At 37.0% G+C, this 23,233-nt stretch overlaps 1 protein-coding gene across 5 annotated transcripts in view; it reads right to left on the reverse strand.

Moving 5' to 3' along the window:
• Nucleotides 1-23,233, reverse strand: part of SLCO1C1 (solute carrier organic anion transporter family member 1C1) — a 75,096-nt gene that overhangs the window by 11,208 nt on the left and 40,655 nt on the right. For 4 of the 5 annotated variants that reach the window (XM_025879886.2, XM_073877895.1, XM_073877897.1 and 1 more), the window contains 7 exons: nucleotides 22,047-22,171; nucleotides 18,750-18,896; nucleotides 16,884-16,982; nucleotides 14,862-15,107; nucleotides 13,678-13,842; nucleotides 5,276-5,471; nucleotides 1,076-1,241 (listed from right to left, as the gene is read on the reverse strand). In XM_025879886.2, coding sequence (XP_025735671.1) covers nucleotides 1,076-1,241; nucleotides 5,276-5,471; nucleotides 13,678-13,842; nucleotides 14,862-15,107; nucleotides 16,884-16,982; nucleotides 18,750-18,896; nucleotides 22,047-22,171 — 1,144 coding nt within the window. The remainder of the gene's footprint in view (nucleotides 1-1,075; nucleotides 1,242-5,275; nucleotides 5,472-13,677; nucleotides 13,843-14,861; nucleotides 15,108-16,883; nucleotides 16,983-18,749; nucleotides 18,897-22,046; nucleotides 22,172-23,233) is intronic. The other variant, XM_073877898.1, reaches the window with a different exon arrangement.

The following is a 23,233-nucleotide window of genomic DNA, read 5'->3' on the forward strand; positions in this document are numbered from 1 at the left end:
GAAGGAAGGAAGGAAGGAAGGAAGGAAGGAAGAGAAAAGAAGAGAAAAGGAAAAAAGAAAAGAAAAGAACAAAGAAAAGAGGGAGGGATGGGGAGGGAAAGGGGAAATGGAGGTCAAAAACTCAGTTTCAGTTGGGTGGGCAGTCCTGTTCACCATTGCTGGAGGCCAATCCTTTCTACTCTGAATAAAATGTCAAAGTAACAATAAACAGAGAGAAAATCAACTTGTTATTCTACATCTACAGAAGTCTTTGCCTAAGCATTCTTATCTAGTTGATAAGCATATGTAAATAGATGTGTAGGTTAATTTTCAGCCCTCTAGGACTGTCAAATACAGACAGATTTCATCAGCACAAGTAGACGGCAGTCTGACCACTAGCCATAAACACAGAGTACAAGAGTCTATGTTTGGTGCAGAAATGTAAAGGTGTGACTGGAGAAATGAGTCTAATGATTTAAGTACATAATATCTTCCACAACTGATTTCTTACCTTTATTTCCAACCTCATCTCCGTCATCCACCCTACAGAACTCCTTCATTCCAGCCACCTACTCTTTTTATTACTGCACACACAGGCTTGATTTCTCAGGCAGAGTGTCTGGAACTATCAATCGCCTCAAAATCAAGTTCATGATCCCTGGGTCTAAACCTCTTGGGCTAGACTTTCTAACACTGGCCTCTATTTGTCCTGTCCCTACAACCTCCCAGTACCACTGGCCTTGGGGTCAGAAGAAATGGATCCCAATGCAGATCTTATCATATCATCTTATGACTGAGACTGTCTCATTTGAGGCTAATTTTCCTCACAAGCAAAATGAGAGAACTTCACTACATCATTGCAAGTCTCTTCCAGCATGTTTCACGATCCTAATTCTTACCCTAATTGTTTCAACAATTCTAGGCCACTAGCGATGGCGGTTTCCTATCTCCACATAAAAGAACAAGGGTAGAGTGAGAGCCAGAGCTGCTACCAGTGTGGTCTGCTTCCCGGTTGGCCCCTGAGCTCCCAGAGAGCTGTGCAGTTAGTTACGTGGTAGAGAAGACACCACAGGCACACACATTAGGGATTCCTTACAAGAGTTTTTCCACTCCTGGTGGAGGTCTGACAACCAGCAAGACATGCCGATGCATAGGTGATTCCATTTTCACCACACACAGGGTCCCATTTTGTCTCTGAACATTTGCATCTTGAGTTGCAATCTGAAAAGAGAGCTCGTTCATGATAAGAGACAGGTTTGGTTCTGAAAAGAAATGCAACAGTATAAAATATTACCTCTTAGCAGGCAGCACCCTAATATCTTCAAAAAACAGTGTTCTTGAGTAATATAAATGGCAGTGCCAACGGAGTTTGCCTTTTGGAAACACAACTGTCATCAGAAATGCCAGTTTCTGATTATTAATGTGAGTCTACTATTAAGAAGCTTTCTCTTGAAAGTTATCTTTAGAGGTTTACACCTTCACATAATGTCCAGTTCTTGGTTTATGGTTTTAACTAAAATTGACCATCTCTAGGATTTTCTAATACATTTCTATGCAAAGATGTAGGAAAGTGGCTAACAAAGCAGAAAAGTAAACTTCTAGAGCAACTAATGACATTACTTAAATGCATTGCAGGCAGTGTGTGCATGCACATGCGTGCTTGTGTGTAAATTTCCTTCACAATTGTCTCGGCATCAGTAGAATAGGCATTGCTGATGGTGCAGTAAAAGAAAGAAAACAGTCAAATAGTCAACATTATGTCAACAGACCTCAGTTTGGAAGAGCTACCCATCCTATTTGTGTGTCTTACTAATAAATGCATTGCCAGTTCATCTAACTTTTCTCTGTCTCAAAATCTCCCACTCTATGCAGCTCTTCCATATCTCAGGTCATTCTTTCTGATTCTCTTGCACATGCTTTTTCAATGACTTACCCATTCATTTGTTCATGTGTTCAAAAATTTTGTGGAAGCCTTCTAAGTGCTAGCTTTGGGAGGAGAGAAGATAGTTACAAATATGAATGAGACAATATTTGCCCTTAAGGAGTTGGCTTTCTGCTCTAACAGTTAACTTTACATAATTTTGATGGTCTTCTCTCTTTTCTCTCCCTCCCTGTCATTCTGGTTTACCGTCCCCTTTATCGCTCCCAGAATTCCTTCTCTTTCCCTTCTATTTCTTCCCCTCACCTGAATGACCTCATCCTTCTACTTTTATTCTCCTTGTTCTTTTCATATTCTTTTATCCTTTTCAGGGCGTACTTATGCAATGGTATTTCTCTTCTACCTGTACCTTATTTTTCATCCCTTGCACTCCATCATTTTTTTTCTCTATTATTTCGATTTACTTGCTTATTCTCCTCCTCTCTCTCTCTTTTTTTTTTTTTTACGAAAGCATTTGAAGGACTTAAAACTGAAACAATAACAAACCCCATGTGCATGGTCATGTACACTCAGTGAGGGCAGGAACTATTTGTTTTATTCACTCCTGGGTCTCCAGCACCAAGAACAATTAGGGACATACTAGGTTAAGAAACAAGATTTCTGGTAAGTCAATCAAAGTAAAACGCTATTTTATTTTGAAGGAAAATAAATTTTGGGCCCTCTTTCTAAGATGTATGTCCTATAATGATTGCAATTATAATTTCTTAATCGTTGGAATATTCCATCTAGTAGAACTGCTATGCATTTGGTTACCTCAAACATAAAAGCCACTGAGATGTCTCCAGACAGAATAAAAGGATATAACTAGGCCTCCTGAGAAGTCATACAGGAGTATTTCATCCTGTTCTCTTCTGTAAGTCACTAATTGTTAAATTAATTGAGACTGTTTGGTAGTATCTGAAAGTATAAATAAGTGCCTTTGAAAGCCTAGAATCAGGCCACTATGGATAGTGTAGGACTGGGATCTCAGAGGTTACTGTTGAAAGAATTCTGGGGGAGATCGAGGCCAACTTCTCATTTGGCAGATCAGGAAAGTCAGGTCCAAAGTGGGCAAATTACTGGCTCAAATTCACAAGGCTTATTAGTAACAAACTTCAAAATGAGAATTCTTCCAGGCCCCTGGATTCTAAATTTCTTTTCTCACATCAAACTTACTCTCATTATTGCAGAAGAAAGGTTTCTTCCATTACCATATCTAAAGCTGTCTACAGGGTTCCTGTTGAATGTCCAGAATCAAAACAGCTCAGGATAATCCCTGGGGAGCATGTTGTATTCTATAAAGCCAATTATTTTATATTACTAAAAGTAAGTTAAATTTATCATCTAGGGCTATCTTGAAGCAGAAATTAATTGCATATATGTTTTACAAAGGATGTGTTGGCAGAGTTATTTAAAATTTTAAGATAATTTTTATCAAATATGTCAGAATATTTATACTCAAATGGGATTTTGCTTTCAAAAGAGTCATGCTGGGACGCAAGAGCTTTTTCCAGGGATGTTGCCATTTCTTTGGCTGCTTCCAATAGCAAAGCTACCCTTAAAGGTTAAATCTTTGCCATTGTTGGGAATATTCTGAAAAACATGGAAAGCGATTTCAAAAGAGGAGTTTTAGAATGTTTTAGATGATGAAAGCATTATTGCAATGCAGTTGTAGTCTTTTAGGGCAACTGCTTTCAAGGGCTAGTACTCATGCAATGAATATCTTATCTTTTATTTGTTTAAAAATATTTAATCATTTATTGTGTGGGTAAACTTTTAATGAACCTCAAAACTTTGCCATTGTTGTCCGTTTATGTGTTTGCTTTTGGCTTAGAGACACCACGATGTTGTAGAAAGAATATTATACTTTGAAGAGGTAATTGACCTTTCTAACCTCAGTTTCCTTTAAATGAGGTTAACAAAACTTAACTCACAAAGATGCTTTGAGGATACAAGTGAGATAATGAAAGTTATGGTGTTTTGTAAATTGCAAAATACAAAGAATTTTACCACTGTCCGTCTACCATTAGGATCATAGGGACAATTAAAGACAGCATAGGGCTTCTACTCTCTCCAGAATCTTCTTGGAATTCCTGCTTACAACTGACGTCCTTAATCCACATTGCTGACTGTTAGCAATGTTACTACGCTCAGTTAACTGGTAACTGGTAACTGCTTCTGGTAACTCCCAGAAGCAACAGTATATAAACTTCTCAGTCCTAGTTTTCTTGGACTTTTTAGAAGGTAAAAAGTATAACTGATATTCACTTAAGAGCAGGAGAAACCAGGTTACTGAGGGTGATGGAGACTGGACTATGGGAACAAGACAGATAGGTAAGCATGGAAGGAAGCCCAGGAAGAAAGCTGGAGAGCAAGCGCCAAATAAGCAGCAGCTAAACTAACAGAAACAGATCATTAGATCAGGAGCACTGGCCTTTGAGCCATAGGCAGAGTTTGAACAGTTAGGCGGTGCAGTCAGTGTGGTTGGCCTGGCTCACAGTAGTGGCTCGATGATTAATTTAAACAGATAATATATAGTTGGGTGGAAGAATGAAGACAGCTGTGTTTGGGAACTCATGTTCAGAGGTAGAGAGATGGCAAGGACTCCTGAAAGGAAAAGACAGGGTAGTTCCTTCAAGATCCAGCTTTGTATTAAGATTGACAGATCCTGGAACCTAAGAAAACTAGTCATCCACCCCATACGAGATGGCATAGGTCTGAAAACATCAATAAATATTCCCCTGACCAGCTGCAAAGAGTAAAGAGAGCTGTTGTGTGGCTCACCAGCTGAGGAATAGCTTTCTCTCCTGAAACTTCACATGACTTGAGTACAACAGAGACTACAGAACGTAGCACAGAGACCTTTCCAGTTATCCAAGGGTTCAAAGAAAAAAAATACAATTGTTTACAAATGGCACATTTCTTTTGTGCCAGGAAAGTACTAATGACTTCCATGTATATTATCTTGGTTAAATCTTACAACATTTTATGAGGTAGTTATTATTCTTATTTTTTAAAGTGGAAAAATTTGAGGTTTGATTAGATTAAATGACCTATACAAAGTCACTTCATTAATGATGGACAGAGGCAAGATTCAAGGTCTGTGTTTTCCACTGGCAGGTTGCCTTATATAAGGAAGATATAGATGTAATATTTTTAATAATTTCTCTTAGACAACCAAATTCAAAGGAGATGACAGATTTTGGTGACACTAACAGCTCCCATGTCAAAGTACTGTCAGCTATTCCACAATAAAACTATAATTCCTTTCTCATATTTATGATGTTTACAATCAAATTATCTTATTTTGAAACTCTATCAATAATTAATTTGATTAAACAAGCCAATCTCCTCAGAGTACTTAATGAGTGAACCTACCCTTGGTAGGAGACAGTTAGTCCTGCCACATCAGAATTTTCACAGCCCAGTGCAAACAGGGAAAGGAATAGGAGGTACCCAAGAACAGATGATCCCAAGTAGAGTTTTGCAGCTCCATATACACTGATTCTGAATTTTTTCATAACTATCCCCCCAGAGAATATTCCAAAGGCCACTGCAGGTATGTTGATGAGCCCTGAGGAACAACAATAACAACAATAAAAAAAAATATATATATATATCATTTTGTGAATCTCTAAAAGAAATCTGAGTGTACTGACATAAACTTTCTAAGAGATTATACAAAACTATATAATAGTTCCTGACAAGTTATTAGACTGGTTGGTCATTTTAAGTTATAGAAATATTAATTCACTATTATCTACTGGCATATCAAGAGATTTTGATGAGTGTCCAGGTTATAGATTAATGATAGCACAACTGAGAGTCTCAGAAGTCTGCCTAACTTGTCCAGCACAGAGTTTAAAATCAATAAACACTGAATTAATCAATGAGTCAATGTCTTTCTGGTCTAATCCCAGGATTAACAGGTACAAGCATGGGGCAACTAGGGGATAGTTAACATTCTTTAAGTTTGTGTATAAGAGAATAATAGATATATGGAATTCAGGGAACAAAAACACAGTTTTCTTTTTTCTAGCCCAAACAAAATTAATTTTTTTTAGAGTCTTAGTTGCTTAGTTTGGTATCTTTCCTAACAACCACAACAACAAAACAACAATAACAAAACAATGTATTATTTGACTCTTTTTGTATTTACTAATTGCTTATAATGTACTAACCACTCAGGTAAGCATTTGATATATCGCTCACATTTATCCTTCACCGCAACCCTAGTAGATAGCCATATTGTTATTTTCACTTCAGACAGCAATTTATTCATGGTCATAGTAAGTGTTAAAACCAGATTTGACAATGTAGAGTTGATGTCAAATCTCATGCTTTTTTTTTTTTAAGATTTTATTTATTTGACAGAGAGAGACACAGCGGGAGAGGGAACACAAGCAGGGGCAGAGGGCAAGGGAGAAGCATACTCCCTGCTGAGCAAGGAGCCCGATGCGGGGCTCCATCCCAGGACCCTAGGATCATGACCTGAGCTGAAGGCAAGCGCTTAACGACTGAGCCACCCAGGTGCCCCAAATCTCATGCTTTCAATCACTACATTATACTGTCTCTCCACCAAAGAGTTTGGAACACAGGATTCTTGATAAATAGATGTGCGAGCTCACTAATAATCAAATAAATGTGATTTTAAAACAACACTAGGAAGAGATCCAACAAAGTGGTTGAGAGCTTGGACTCTAGAGACCTAAATGCCTGGTTTGGACCTCAGTCCCACACGTTAATAGCTGTGCAATGGCAGGTGATTCTCTGAATTTCTATAAACCTGTCTCCTTACCTATAATATGGAGCAAAAATAGTGCTGAGGTGACTAACATGAAAAGTTCCTAGCACAATATAAGCACAAAAATATCATTCAATTAAGTTGTTACCAGCATTTCATTCTGTCAGACTCACAAAGGTGAAAATATTAGGATGGGTAAATGGAGTGGAACATGTCCGTGTTAGAAAAGGTGGGAAAAGTGGCTCTTTGGTGACTTCTTGGTTAGATTCTAAATTGGTAAATGTTAAAATTAAAATGATCACATTAGAAATCAGAGGAACCATGAGAGACTGTGGACTCTGAGAAACAAACTGAGGGTTCTAGAGGGGAGGAGGGTGGGGGGATGGGTTAGCCTGGCGATGGGTATTAAGGAGGGCACGTATTGAATGGAGCACTGGGCGTTATACGCAAACAATGAATCATGGAACACTACATAAAAAATTAATTAATGTAAAAAATATTATAAAGAACAAACAGTAAAAAGAAAAGAAAAAGAATCAACCCACCTTGAAGGGGGCAAGATCACAAAATTGGTGAAATTAAAAAAAAAAAAAGAGGAGGTGCTAGTTTTTTCTTTCCCAGCTAAACTGAGGTTTGTGGCTGTAGCAAGTGGCAGAGATGAATGTATCCTGGGCCCCTAAAGAGCCAAATATCAAATAAGAGGAACCTGATTATTATTTATTTTTAAAAAGAGAGCATATAATGGAAAATAATATAACAAACCTGGTTTCTCATGACCCAAGTTAATAAATGCTAATATTTTCTCCCAATTTTTCTGATTTTTAAATATGGAGATATATAAGACAGATTCCTTCTCTGTTCCGGATTCCATCTTCCTTCTCAAGAACTAACCATTGCCATGGGTTTGATGTGTGTCATTTAAGTCCCTATTTTTACATACACATATTCATAGTACTTGACTTTGAATCCCCCTCTCATAGACCCAAGACTTACACAAAAAGGGCAGAGTCTTATTCTCTCTTTCAATTCTATCTCCCAAAAGAGGTTTATAAAAAAACACATCTTCTGAAAACTAGGTTCTAAATTGAAACCTTGAGAGAATGTGCTTAGAATTTCATTTATTTGTAAAGTACCAATCCAAACCTGGGACATAAGGAGTCATAGCATAAAGGATACCCTTTGATACCCTTTGTAACTTCATGCTGTGTGGGTTTCCACTAACATTTCCCCGCACTGATCTGGCCTAGAAGAGCCTGAGAATCAAAATGGGATGATTCTATGGGTATTTCTCCCTCAGTACAGAATGTTAAAAATCAGGAATATCCTCTCTTGACTGATCTCCTCTTAAAGGCCTGTGTTCTCTTGAAACTTCCAGAAAGTTTCATGTATTCTCTTGCCTCCAGCCCCTTCTACACAAGATATCTGCTTCATCTGACCAACATCCTTTCAAAACCCCACCCTAGTTTCTACATTTTCATCTTTTAACACCTCCTTATTCTTTTGCTTTTGATTTAGGTATTGACATCTTCTCCTAGAAGATTTTCTTCTGACTCCAAGATAAGGTTTGTTCTCCCAGAGTTCTCCGGACTTCTCATAATTAGAGACTTCTCACAGCCTCCACCAGCTGTATGGTGCCTCCAGGGACATCTCTAGCATCAGGGTGCACAAGTTGGTCATCAGAAGCCCCTTTCCTCCTCCCTCCGCCTCTGGCCCTTGTACAGGGTCCCATAGGCCGCAGTCTTGGTCCTTGTCACAATTATCTGTTAGCTTATCCGGTTTGCACCCCTCACCTTCCAAGCTCACCTTCAAAGCAAAAACTGTGCTCACCATTATATCCTGCGCTTCTTGCAGTTTTCCACAAAAATGTGCTAAACAACTAAACTTAATTTATCCATGTCTAACATTTCACCTGGATATTTTACTTTCCTATTTCAAGATAAATGAATTATAACATGATTCTGTAGAACAGTAGTAGTACATTTCAAATATACTGTCAGCTTGATTCCCCCTTTCAAATTCCCTAGGATCTGTAAGCTATCTATGCTGGGCCAAGTTGAGTTGATAGCAGATTTCCTAAACATCCAATAATGTTTCCTCCCAAAGCTTCTCTTCTTTCACCTGAGGTACTTTTAAGTCAGCTAATGAAGTAGAAATTTCACTCTGATTTCTTCATTACACACTTTTTTCACTCACACCATAAAATGTGCTGATCTTAAAACGTTTACCATTTAATATTCCAAATGGAAATACCAGTTGTAATTTACACCAGCATCCACAATTTGTTTCAATTTACTTTATGTACTTCTTTTGAATTTAATATATTTACTCAAATAACAGGAAAGCTAGGAGAAATTTAAGAGCAAATATGTTGTTGTTACTTCCGTATACTCATTCAAGCTGAATATCTTATTCTTTGTTACTGTTCGAAACAGGAGTTATGAGACTTGTGTAAAATATTTTAAGATGGACAGCACAGTTACAATATAATTTGGGAACTCTGATTCCCATAAAAATGTATGATAGCCTTAGTCATTAAAATGAAATAGTAATAAGTTATAATAATAATAGTACTTTGGGATGTACTTAGAGCTTTTCTCCAGCAAAGAAAAATTCTGTAATATATAATGGACCTTCACAATATTACACTAATGTTAGAAGATATAAATATTAAGATTTGAATTTGACAGAGAGAGAAATACAAGGAAAAATTTATGGGACTTTTCACACTCATGTAGCCAATTGGGTGTAGACAAAAAGAAGTATACTTAGCCATCTTTCTTGGGTATAATGAAAGTATTTTTTTCCTCACAAACTAAGATTGTTTTCCATTATCTCACAGATTTTTAATATAACTTAATAAACTTGACCTAATTCTAGAACACATCATAAAACATATTTAATTTGGTCTGCTAGCTTAGCCACAAAAATTAGTGTTTTCTATTAATAAGCAACTTTCCCCAAATAATTATCATAACTTTTCCTTATTTGTAACTTCTCCAAGAATGGAGAATGATAATCATTGCTGTCAATGAGAGTCAATGTCAATGTATCATGTCCACTAGGTATTGTCTTATTTAATAAAAAAAAAACTCCAAGAAATTAAGAGAAATGACTAAATAATTGCAATCTGTGTATTAAGAAGGAAACAAAACATAAGATCATTTTCACATAACTTAACAGTGATAGAAGAAGCTTTAAAAAAGGAGAAAAACTCAGCTATCTAAACTTCATCCGGAAATTGCAATGGGGAAAATAAAAACCCACACACTCAAAAAAGCAAAATCATTTTGCCATATGCCTCCTAGTCCCTGAATTTGAAACATTTTTGTTGCTTATTTTTCTTTAATTTTCTTTGCAAAATTAAAGTAACTAACATGAGAAAATATTATTTCTTAACTTTAGAAATATGGCCAACATAGCAAAACATGTACAGCAAAAATAAATCATCATTTTAACAACTGGCCCTTGAACACAAGGAAAATTTCTGTTTATGCTTTCCACCATGTCATGTCAAATGTCTTCTCTGAGAGCAGAGGGGAAATGTGCTTTCTTCGTGTTTCTCTCCCTTATTTCATCACGGAAAGGATCATTCTTTGTGGCCTCCCCCACCTTACCCCCAAAAAAATGAAGGAGAAAAGAGAGAGAAGTATGATAGAAGAAGAGAAAGAAGTGAGAGAACAGTATTTATTGAATGACAGCTGTATACATTTACAATGTATTTTATAGGTCTTATTTAATCTCTATTTTAACCTAATGATGCATTTGTTTTTACCATTCTAAAGATAAGCAAAATAAGTGTTATGGATATTGACTCATTTTCCTACTTACTCTTACTGTGCTTTTTTTCCATACTTAATTAATGTGAAACCAAGATACATTCAGGAAAGAATCCTAGCTATAATGATTGAAATCATTAGACACTATTACTTATCTCTCACAAAAGCACTTGAATTATCCATAGACATGACATGATAGAAATTATGAGGAATCAGAATTTTAGGCAAACTTTGATAGAGGAGTCAAAAAATTCTGATTTTTTTAAAAGAAATCAACTGCCCACAACTTAAAAAAGAATTATTAGATTCTTTTTGTCAGTTTTCCAAAAATAATTATGTCCGGAGAGGAAATATAACTCAGGGGAAATAATTTTATTCCTGGCTACATCATAATGTATATATGCAATTAGGCAGGCCACTGAATCTCTCAGAATTTCAAGTTCTTTCATCTGTGCTAATTTTCCTTAAGAATAATTTTATTGGCAAAAGTATTTCATTTATTATCTACCCAATAAAGGAATGAGATTACATATAATCTCATTTTCTATTATAAATATCTTTCCCCAAACAATGCTTAATTTTCCTTTATGAAATAAATGTTTTTAATTTGAAATTAAAAATGTATTTATCATTCTAGTGACACCAAAATCAAATGCCCTCAAACTCTGTTATGCACATGTTGAATAATAAAAAATAAACATACACTTAAAGATGTGTCACTTCATTGCAATTCATGGGGGAAAAGATGGCTTTTTCATTTTGATAAATGAACTTGAACTTTTCCTTCACATTATACTAAAAAAAAATTTTGAAATGTATGATAATCAGAGTTACCTGGGTGGTTCAGTCAGTTAAGCATCTGCTTTCCACTGGGGTCATGATCCCAGGGTCCTGGGATACAACTCTGCATCCAGCTCCCTGCTTAGTGAGGGATCTGCTTCTCCCTCTCCCTCTCCCTCTTCCCTTCCCCCTGCTTGTGCTCTCTCTCTCTCTCAAATAAATAAAATCTTTAAAAACAAGACACTACCTGAAATGTATTATAACCTAAATGTGAAAGTTAAAACACTTAGGCTACTAGTAGAAATATTAGGAAAACATTTTCATGGCCTTCGGTTTTGACAATTTCTTAAAACAGGGAATAAGATAGCACTAATGAGAAAGAAAAAGACTGGAAAATGGACTTGCTTAAAAATAAGCAGCTTACCATTAGGACAGTGAAAAGAAGAACTGAAGTCTGTGAGAAAATAGTTACAATACATATATTCAATAAAGAACTTGTATCATGAAAAAAGTACCTACCCCTACAAATCAATAAAAAAAGAGACAGCTCAAGAGAAACAGGCAAACAATTTGAACATAACTGACAAAAGAGAATGTTAAAGTAACCATAAGCCTGCAAAAAAGCGCTCAACATCATTAGTTATCAGTTAAATGCAAATAAACTATAAGATATCACCACACTCCATAAGAAGGGTTACAGTAAAAAAGACCGACAATACTAAGTGTGATAGGGATGTGGAGCAACTGGAAAGTTCTTATACTTCTAGTGTGAGTATAAATTTACAGAATCCTATTGTAAATGTTTTGGTTATATTTACTGGATCTAAACATACATACTTCCTATGGCCCAGCAATTCTGCTCCAAGATACAGCCAAGAAAAACATTGTGTATACAACCACCAAAATACATATAGAATGGTCATGCAGTGTTATTTATAATAGTCAAAAGCAGAAAACAACCCAAATGCCCACCAACAATAAAATGAATAAACTGTGGTATATTCATGTGATAGGATATGACACAGCAACGGAAAAGGTCAAACTGTTACACACAACATGAATGAATCTCATAGATTTCACTTTGATTGAAATAAGCTAGATACAAAAGAGTACATAGCATACTATTCCATTTGTATAAAGTTCAAAAACCAGCAAGGCTGACCTGTGATGACAAAGTTCAGGATAATTATTAGCATTAGGAAAGTGTATGGAACAGGAGGAGGTTTGAGGGAGCCCTCTGTGGTTCTGAAATGAGTTCCATGTTCCAGCTGATAGTTACTATACGGATTTTTGTGTAAACATTTATCTAGCTGAGCTACACATTTAGGGGCTGCAGAGTTAACTATTGTTTGTAAGTTATAGCTCAATAAACACAAAGGAGATTTTGAAATAAAATAAAAAGAATGTCTCCTAAGCTTTTATTTCTCTTCTATTCTTATTAAAGTCAGTATAAAGCACTGATTGGCATGGAGGGGGTTTTGGGGAAATAAAACCTAAAATGTTTCTTCAGGTAAACCATTAAATCATACAATTAAATCAATCTGAACCAATTAATGTTGAAAGTAAAAGTTGAGTGGTATAGCTTTAATATTTATATTTTAACAGAATAGTCTGAACAGTCAATTAAATTAGCACCTACTAAGTATCCATTATCCAGGATTCTTACAGGACAATTACAGATTCTGAAATAAGCTCAGAGGCGTCTTTCAGAGATAGAGAAATAGAACAATTTTAAAATATTTTATGAAGAAGAAATGTTTTTTAAATCTTTGGATTTTCCTACCATTAAGGAATATGTCCCAAGGAATAAAATATGCCTTTAAACAGAAGCATTAAATGATGTTCTCATGAACTAATGGAGCTAATCCAGGTTTTAAAAGTATCTAATTACTTGGAGCATGATGTTCATGTATTTGCACATTCTGGTTCTTCATTCATTTCTTCATGCTTTTCTTTGCCCTTCAATAGCTTTTTCATTGTTGACTGATCTGCTATGCTAGAAACACAGCCCTTTTAAATAACCTGAATGCCAGGACTGAGGAAAGTCCTTTAACTCTGAGCAAAAACAAACTTTGTTTTGCAATGAACACCTTTTAACCTCTCCAAATACTCACTTTTTATAATCTTAGAAACTGTTCAGGTAAAATGGCCACTGTTAGGAAGTTTTGGCTACACTTGAAAGACACATACCCAGTATCACAATCTCCTAATAAAATGCACGTTCAGTTTACGTAATATTCTTAAGGTCACTCATTTACAGTTGTGAATAATTCTTGCTGCAAAATTGTACCACAGACAACCTGAGTATTTTAACTGGATTTTTTTCACTCTGCTAGATTTTTTTCACTCACTTTTTGACTTCATATCTAAAATGTTGTAAATCACCTTCAGTCTAAACATGAGAATGCCTAAATGCCTAAGGGTTAACAAGATGCAGCTGATAGTGCCTACTGGCAAGTGTGAAGGACAGGTGAACATACCGATAACAAAGTTGGCCTTAGAGGATGACTGCCCATACTGCTGCTCAATGTACTTGGGTTTATAGGTCACCATTCCAAACAAAGAATTGAACTGAACGGTGCTGGCACACAAATATAACAAGTACAGTGGATTTCCAAAGAGATTCTTCAGTGATGGAAGAAAATCTATAAGACAAAAATAACATGGAGTAATTAAAGACAGCATTACACTTAGCAGAAGACACAGCCTTGGCACCAGGGCATAGCTGGCCGAGTCCCACAGCCACGGTTATAGCATGGTGCCCATATACACTATGGATATGAAGCATTGGCACAAGTCAAGGCTGAGATCTGTCAGGTTCATATCTAGACACAGGCACTCGTTTCTACAGGCATATAATTTAGATTACAGTTAGATGTATAAGTCAGACAGGAACACGTTCCTCCCAATGATATGGGTAGAAGGAAAGAGGGACAAGAACACTCTCTCCCTACGGAGCTGAAAGTCATTGGTAGGACATCTAGAACTTCAGTTTTCTGGTCTCTCCTCTTCAAACTTGCATCATGGTCACAGAGAAAGAACCATGAACATTATCTCCATTTAATTTAATGAACTTAATATAAGAAATGAGCTTTGGCATTCTCCCTTCTTCCTATTATGCAGCTGAAGAGTTTGAAATGTGAAGATTTTTCCGTAAATATTGCTTGCTGGGCCCAACTGAGGGGGACCAGTCTGTCTCATGGCCACTCTTTTTCCATGTGAAAGGAATTCACATTAACATGTCTGGCCTTGTGCCCTGCACCACACTCACTCCTTTGATCAATAGTGGGAAACATGCACCGACACATTTGTCGAATGACTGAATCTCATCTGTTAAAAGGCCACAAGCTCTGAAGATTCACTCTTTTCTGTCCACCCAGACTGATGCGAAGCAGCAATCCCAGATAGGAGCCATTGCCATGTCTAACCTGTAGTAGTGTAAGGGTGGGATTGTCAGCAAGGAAGGTTACTAAAACTTTGGGTCATGATCTTTAATCCCTCTCCAGTAATAAAGCTGACTTTGTAATCTTCCATTCTGCTTCCTGTATAGTTTCTCAATTTTTCTGAACAAATGATGGGGAGAGAGGGTATTATTTATAGATTCCTTACAGACTCTCAACAGGAAAACTGAAAGTGCTTCAAAATCAAGGAGAATCTGGCTCACCTCTTGCCATTTCCATTATTTTTGACTTTTCTCCAAGGGGTGTTTGGTAGTCTGTATGATCATCCATAATAAACTTGAATTTTTCAGAGGAGGAATTGGAATCCTCTCTACTTCGGGGTCTCGGCAGACTCTTTGGTAAACACCAGAAAGGCAGAGCTGCAAGAAGACTTACAATTCCTGCTATTAGGTAACCCAGCCACCAGGCTCCTACCCACTGGGGATCCTTTGGAGTAATGGTTACATGATCTGAAAGACAGAGGGGATGGCTAAATAGCATATACAGCAAAGCCAGTGAGTTGAAATAAGCTTATTTTTTAAAAAATCCTAGCATCAGCTCTATCACATCATAAAAATACCTAATAATTGATGCATGATAACTTTCTAGTCTGAATATTATCATCATCTTGCTTTTTGAAGGAAACATGGTGCTTTTTTTTCTGGAACATGATGCTTTTCTTCATTTGTTCCTTAGATTTAAAATATAGAGTCTAAATCCTGGGGGAGGGGGGTCTTACTTTGCCCTGGGGTTCTGCAGAGGGACCCCCTGGCCCATGACAGGAAGCAAGCACCCTATGAGGGAGAATTATGGGGGCTCCAAGCCTTCTGCCAACTCCCCCACATTAGCACCGCTTGCATCTGGCCCACATATTGAATGTCTGTCCAAGATTTTTCTCAAAGAAAGAGTTATATCCTACACCCTCTGGTCCCAATCTAGTCTAAAACACTCAGAATGTTAGTCACTAAATGACAGTAATACTTCAGAGCTAATCTAGGTCTGAAGCAAGATTTGTATATACAAATAAAATGTCAGTATCTTATTCATCATCAAAACTTTATTTTTGACACCATTTCTTATTTGATGAAAAGGTAAGTAGTGATGAAGTTTTTTTTGAACCAAATCAAGTGTTTTTTCTTCTTTTCTATATAAGAACCCATAAAACATATGATAGATCTACCTCCACTGCACTCTGTGAGAACAATGAAATAAACACATGTCCTTTGACAACTAGGCTCAGTTGCCACATTATACTTGGTAAAATGTTCACACTGCCTCATCACTGCATCTTCATTGCTTCCCCTTAACAACTTCCCTCTGTCCCACTCATCACTCCTATCCTTTCTTATCTGAATCAATCTCCATGACTGGATTTTAAAACCTCAGGAAGTCAAGGTACTCAACTACCATTTTATTCACCATTTTGTGGTAGAACAGCACCTGGGATAGAATAGATGCAAAATTAATGAGGTTAATGAATAAAATTTTTGGAATGTGTCTTGTAGTTTATTTGATAAAAAAGAAAAATTGGTGCAAGAGTTTTTGCATTTAATTTTAACACATGAGGACTTCAAAATGCAGTTTCAGAATTTTTAAAGATGAAACTTGTTTTCTTGTTTCTAACTCCTTTCTTGAACTTCTTAAAAAAGGAAGAAAAGTAATGTCCATATCCAGGAGGTACATCTCACAAGGACAGAGACACATTAATAGCTATGGAAGGATGAGGTCCCCCATTTATTCCCTCCACAAGTACTCTCCCAGAGAATAAGGTAGACTCACTCTAATATGCCTCCACCTGAAAAAGATTTGTACAGTAAAGAACATATTTTGGTTGCCAGAACACTTTCAGTTCTTGGTCTTCCCGGCAAGTCTACAAAATACATTATCAATTAATGTGTCTGTCTTGTTATTACACCTGAACCAACAAGAGTCAACAAGAAGCCACAGTTTTTAGTCTTAACTATGCTGGAATGCATTTGAAGTGGCAAAACAGAAGTGAAAAAGGATACATCTGAATAACAAACCATGGGTCATCCAGTTCTAACCACTGCCTATTTTTCATATTCCATTTATTAATGCATGCAGGGATTAGATCAATGACAAATTTTCAGTGGATTATTTTCATTTTATGAAAGATTACCATCCTGTCACTTTATGAAAAGGGAATTTGATATTTTCTACACCATCCCCATTAAAAAAATTGCAGTGACTAAAATAAATAAATAAATAAAAATAAACTTTCTTACCTAGGTTTACAAAGCCAATGTCAACATACAGTTTGGCACATAATGAGCCTAGCAGGAAGCCAAAGATCGGTCCTATAATTGCAACCGTCTGCACACACCCTGCACCCAAAAAAAAAAAAAAAGCGGCATTTCTCCGCTTTTGTAAATTAATAAATTTTAAACAAGAAATAGGAGTGAGATCCAGTTAGTAGCTGAAAATATCTCATCAACTCTTAAGTGTGCTTAATTTGTCAATTTTTCAACCTTATTGAATCAGGAAATAAGTCCTTCTCAGCTTTGGAAGAAGAATGAACACTTGGGAGGCATTAATTACCTCTTAGTAAGGAAATAACACCAAGATTCTGAAGAAGTTAATTTCCCCCAAATGGAGCAAACTTTACTCCTTAGGATTAGATTTGCCCTACTGATTAAAAAAAACAAAAAACAAAAAACAAAAAAATAGAATTATACTATTTTGACAGTCTTTCAAAAACTTCTTATGGTTGGTTAAGCATAAGAGTCATTTTGACATTAAAATTGATTTCTTCCACCTTAGAGCAAAAGTGCATGCATTCAGAGAGTCTGTGGGACCATGTGAGAGCAGTAGCTATGCAGATCCCTGAACACAGAGAGCCAAGGAGCTAGACCTGTGAATGCAAAGAGGTGCTCTTGGGAACAATCATGACCAGCCTGGGCAGCATTAAGAGGAATCTAGAGCAGATTGCTTAAACAACACTGCTTCTGGGTACCAGAAAGGTAGCTGTATGTCCCATCTGCCTTTCATTTCACCACAGAGCTTGATGCACACATATCCCTGGCAGATTAATTTAAATTAAGAGGAGGAATAAATGGCAGTTACCAGATCCTTTCTGGAAGAGAAGAGGGGGTGAAGAGAGAGGGCAGGAAGGGGACACCCTGACACCTGCATGCATCTCTTGGCTTGCAACCTTTCCTCTAGTCCCCAGAGTAACTGCCTAGCACATGTGATGGAGCTTCTGTTCCAGGTCCTGATTTACACTGCAGTTTTCCATCAGAGCAGGTAACCTGTTTTTAATCACAGCCTGCTTGACTGTAATGAGAGCCCTCTGGAGTTCTGTGCACATGGCCAGGGCAGAACTATACTGTGGAGCTAGTCCCAGCCCCTTTCAGTGAATTTAAATCTTGTCCTCTATCCCTTGAAGGCCAGGCCTTCAAAAGATCAGAGCCCCAAGAAATCAAGACTGATGTGTGAAATGGAGAAAAATTTATTTTCTAAGACTCAAGAGGTACTCCATAAATGCTACTTAGATGCATCTGGCCTTGAAGTTTGAGTTTGCTGTGGTGTGTGTGTGTGTATGATTTTAGCTGCTGGTCTATCTACTGGCATCTGTTCCAGACACAGATTAGCCTCAGGCCTTGCTCTCATCCTTTCTGTGTTTTTATCCATTCATACTTGCTATTGAGAACTGAGAATTCCTTGCCTACCCCGCACAGGAAGAAAATGCTTTAAATAGTCAGGGCTTAAAAAATGGGAAGTAGTTTCTAGGGCTCTGGAAACAAAATAAAGAATGAATATAAATGACACCTAAATGCTTCAGGAGTACAGTTAACCCAGTAAAAAGAACCTATGAAACCTGAAGTCCAGGAAGATATTTGCACAAAGTTATACATCATGGCAATTGATCTTCCAGTTATTTCCTTTTAATCTGATGTTCTTTCCCGAATGCAACTGGTCCTTCTAATTCAAGTTTCTTCATCCAAATCCTCAGTGTGGACCTCAGAAACATGTGAACTCAAAAAAGGAACTGGAACTGAAGGATAAAACCTTCCACGCTCTATTTAGTTTGGAATGGAGTTGAGAAAACCAGGTACCCTGCTTCCCAAGAAGATGAATGAGGTAGGCTTTACCAATATAGAAAGCAGAATTGTCTTCACTGGCAAAATCATCAAGGTAGGCAATGCCTAGAGGCTGAATAGGAGTTTCCCCAATTCCACGAAGAAGGTTCCCCAGGAAAACATAAACCCACATGGAAGAGCCGGCATCCATTTCACATTCTTGAAAGGAAAGCGAATAATAGGAATGAAATTAGATCAGTATCAAAGTTAAATATTTATTCTGCATTTCTACAAGCTGTCCTAAAATTGGATTAGGATGTAAAAGTGAAATTTTCAATAGACATAATTTGATAGGAGTCAGAGCAAGTTTGGAAAATATTTTGGCTTCAATGTTTTAGGCAATGTAAATACCCCAGAGATTTTGATCAAGGAACTCTTGATTCTTCTTTCTGATGCCTTGCTTATTTTCTCTTTTTTATTCTATATTTACACTGAATCCTTTGAATTTCTATGCTCCAATAACATTCAATATCCTGCCTGGGACAAAACACAAAATTTTGAATGAAGGATTTTCTCCCCTTAATCTTTAAACTTTTCAATTTTTCAACAGAAATCACTTGTAATTTTATTGCTGACCAAGTTTTATCTGAAATTCAAAATTTTATATGGGTGATACTTCAACTTTGGGCAGCATCACAATTGTTTGACAGTGAATAACCATTTTTAGGGCTCATGTTAAGGAACCTAACTTCACATAAAAATTTAAAACCCTATATGCTTTAGTAGTATAACTCTTCCAACAGAAAGAACCTTTCGGCAGTCTTCTTAGAATGAAATTCAAAGCTAACAATTTTTAAATGCTTTTGTAGAAGTCATGTCTTGATATAATCATGTGAAGCTGGAGAATTAACTCCCATATCACAAGTGAAATACACTTTGAAGAGTTTAATCACTTTAATAAAAATGATAATATTTTCTATCTCCAACAATCACCACTTCTGAATGCTCCCTTTCTGTCAGGCACTGGGCTAAGTGATTGGCAGGCATTTTTAAAATTAAATTCTCCTAATAATCCTATGAGGTAGGAGTTATTTCCACTTACTAGTAGCCCTTAAAGTAAAATTTGAAGGTAAAATATGGGTTATTTAGAACTGAGGTGAATTCGTTTGTGCAGATGAGTCAGACTGTGTGACAAAGTCTATTGTGTGTATAGTCTTGTTACTTCCTAACTCTGCCTCTTCTAGAAATGTAGCCAAGTGACCAAGCATTTTTTTTAATTTATCTTCTGTGGATTTCCATTCCACTCCCCACAAATATAATATTAATTCCTTTTCTAAAAAAAACCAAACAACCTAATTCTAATATCAATCCTACTCCTCTAACATTTCTGTGATCCCAAGAAGCTTGTTGGTAGGGAAGTCTTATAGATAGGGGAAGACATCTTAGATCTGTGCTTTCCAGTATAGTAGCCACACACCACATGTGGCTACTGAAATGTAAATTAAGGTTACAGAACATTAAAAATTCAGTTCCTCAGTCACACTAGCTATATTACAGTACTCAACAGTCACATGTGGCTAATGGCTGCTCTATCAGACAAACTAGATATAGAACATTTCCACCGTCGCAGAGAGTTCTGTTGGACAGCTCTGCTCTCCAGTGTTGTGGGGGGAATGGAAGTTGTACAGGGAGCATTTTTGAGAAGAGCCCTATATTTACCCCACTATCATTTTTAGGATGAACTTTGTATCCACTATGTCTGATGTCCACATAAGTCTATGACTTTAAGGGAGCAAGACCTCATTTAAAGAAAAAGATTGAGTTGTGAGTCTTATACTGTATACCTGTCTCATAACTTGTCTCTTCCCACTAAAAACATTTTAATTCCTGCCTCTAAACCCTACGTTTCTCTTCTTAATATTAAAGGTTTAAATATGTCCTAATTAGTTGTATTGCCATTTATATCACATCTTTTGTGATTATCAAAAACAAAAACAAAATATCTTCAAACCTCCTCCCTCTCCTTCCAGGGTGTTTTTCTGCTTCTTTTCATACAGCGGGATGGGGTAAACTTTTTACATGATTACATCTTCCCTACCTCCTCCCCTCATATTTCTAGATTTCCTTTAATCCTCTGGCCCTTCCCTTCATTCAAATAACCAGACTTCAAGTGTTCACTGCTCAGGGAAAAAGACATCTCAAAAGAAAGCACTGATGAGGATATTAGGGGAAATTAGTTTTATGATATAGGTAAAATATTTGCATGACTAACAGGTAGATCAAAGAGAAGCTTCCACACTGCCTATAAAGAAATCAATCCAGAGGCGAGGAGCAGGGAGTGAGGTGGGAGTGGTGAAGAGGAAGCGCAGAGCATGTCAATGCTGAAGGGCAGTAGAAAGGGCATTTGAGCTCCTGTCTCTATAGCATCCTGGAGACATGGCAGACACCTGTGGGTAGATGTGTGGACTCCATGAGCAGGGAGAACCTGTGCCACCATGGCCAGGTAGAGCCCAGGAAGGTATCAAGACCCAAAAGCTGAGACGGTTGTACACTGTGGCCCTGCTTTTGACTCCTCAAAGGGTTTCCAGAGGATTCCCATGTTCCCAAGGGTGGCTCACACAATGCATTGATATGGAATATGGGTCAGCCATATGGAACTCTAGACATTCTAACAAAATTCCCTGCATCCTGTCTTGTGTGGAAAATAGAACTATTTCCAAGTTTCCAAGACTGTCACTTCTACATTAGAGAGAGTTGCTGTGCTAAAAAGGACAGGAAGGTAGACATAGGATGGTCTTAAAATGACATGTATGACCAAACACTGTGGCCAGAGGGATTTTAAATATCTAAGTTGACCAGGGACTGATAACACTAAGAGGCCCCTCCCACAACCACCCCCTTTGCTATGTAAGCTCCCCAGAATGTAAGCAACCCTTGGAGGAAAGGGTGAAGGTTAGGGACAAATTGAGATGAAATTTTTGTCATTCTGATGGAAAGGGGCTGGACACAGATTTTCAATTGAGATCTGGGGGAAAATTATATTTCATAGCTGAGCAATGGACTGAGATTTGTATGTGCCAAGCTAGTTTTATCCTGATTTGATGGCCCACCTTATTTGGAACCACTGGGAGCTTTTCTGTCACTGACAATTAATGCCCCTTTCCATAATATTTGAATCTCTGCATATTCTCTTAGGATCTCATCATATATTGCCTTATATTCTAGGAATTTTTATGGCACTATAATAACCCAATTTAAGTAGTAAAGCTTTTCACAGAAAAAAAAATCACAGAAATTTTTGTCCATCCTAAAGCACATATAAATTCTTTTTTAAAAGCTTTCTTAGTCAAGTAAAAAAAATCATCTTACCATCAGTCCTTTTGGATTGTGATTTTTCTATAATCGAGAGAGGTAATTGACTGTCTGACTCCAAAAGACATGGAGAGAGGCTGAGAGTGGAATTAGAGAAAGGAGAGTATTTTTCATATCTGTACCTGTACAAAAAGAATGTTTTCTTTACTACAGACTCATTTAACATCATGCTAAAAATATTATATGGACACTACATGACTCATTAGGGCACGTGTTTGAGTTTGCAGCTACCCCTGAATCTGAATCACTAAAACCAAACCAGCATTTAACAACAATGACCTGAAGGTCTAGACAGCCAGAAAGTCTGGCTCATTGTTATTTCCACTATCTGAACCAATTACCCAGTGTAGTAAAAGAAAATACAAGGGTTCATTTTAATGTAAAAATAATGACTCCAAATCACCTGCTCCCGATAAAAAATATCCAACACTTGATAAAATCATGATTATCTCTAAGTCAGCGGAAAAGAAATAATTGAAAACTATGGTCTTGCACACTGGATTTAGAGTTGTAAATTTAGTAGAACAACTGCATTGCTGATTCTAGAGAACTGATGATGATATGTGGGGTTTGGGGGCTTAAGTTTTTATTTAAATCCCAGTTAGTTAATATACAGTGTAATATTAGTTTCAGGTGTACAATATAGTGATTCTACACTTCCTGCAACACAAGGTGCTCATCACAAGTGAACTCCTTAATCCCATCACCTATTTAACCCATCCCCCCACCAACCTCCCCTCTGGTAACCATCAGTTTGTTCTCTAGAGTTAAGAGTCTGTTTCCCTCCCTCCCTCTCTCTCTCTCCCTTTTGGTCATTTGTTTTGCTTCTTAAAATTCCATGTGAGTGAAATCATATGGTATTTGTCTTTCTCTGGCTGACTTATTTCACTTAGCATAATACCCTCTAGCTCCATCCATGTCATTGCAAATGGCAAAATTTCATTCTTTTTGATAGAGTAATTTTCCAGAGTGTGTGTGTGTGTGTGTGTGTGTGTGTGTGTGTGTGTGTGTGTATACATACGGCACATCTTCCTTATCCATTCATCGTCAATGGACACTTGAGCTGTTTCCATTATTTGGCTACTGGAGATAGTGCTGCTATAAACATAGGGGTGCATTTATCCCTTTGAATCAGTATTTTTATATCCTTTGGGTAAATACCTAGTAGTGCAATTACTGAATCA

This window comes from Callorhinus ursinus, unplaced genomic scaffold (assembly GCF_003265705.2).
Source record: "Callorhinus ursinus isolate GAN/ISIS: 27379988/994484 unplaced genomic scaffold, GSC_fseal_2.0 scaffold27, whole genome shotgun sequence".
NCBI classification, from domain to species: Eukaryota; Metazoa; Chordata; class Mammalia; order Carnivora; family Otariidae; genus Callorhinus; species Callorhinus ursinus.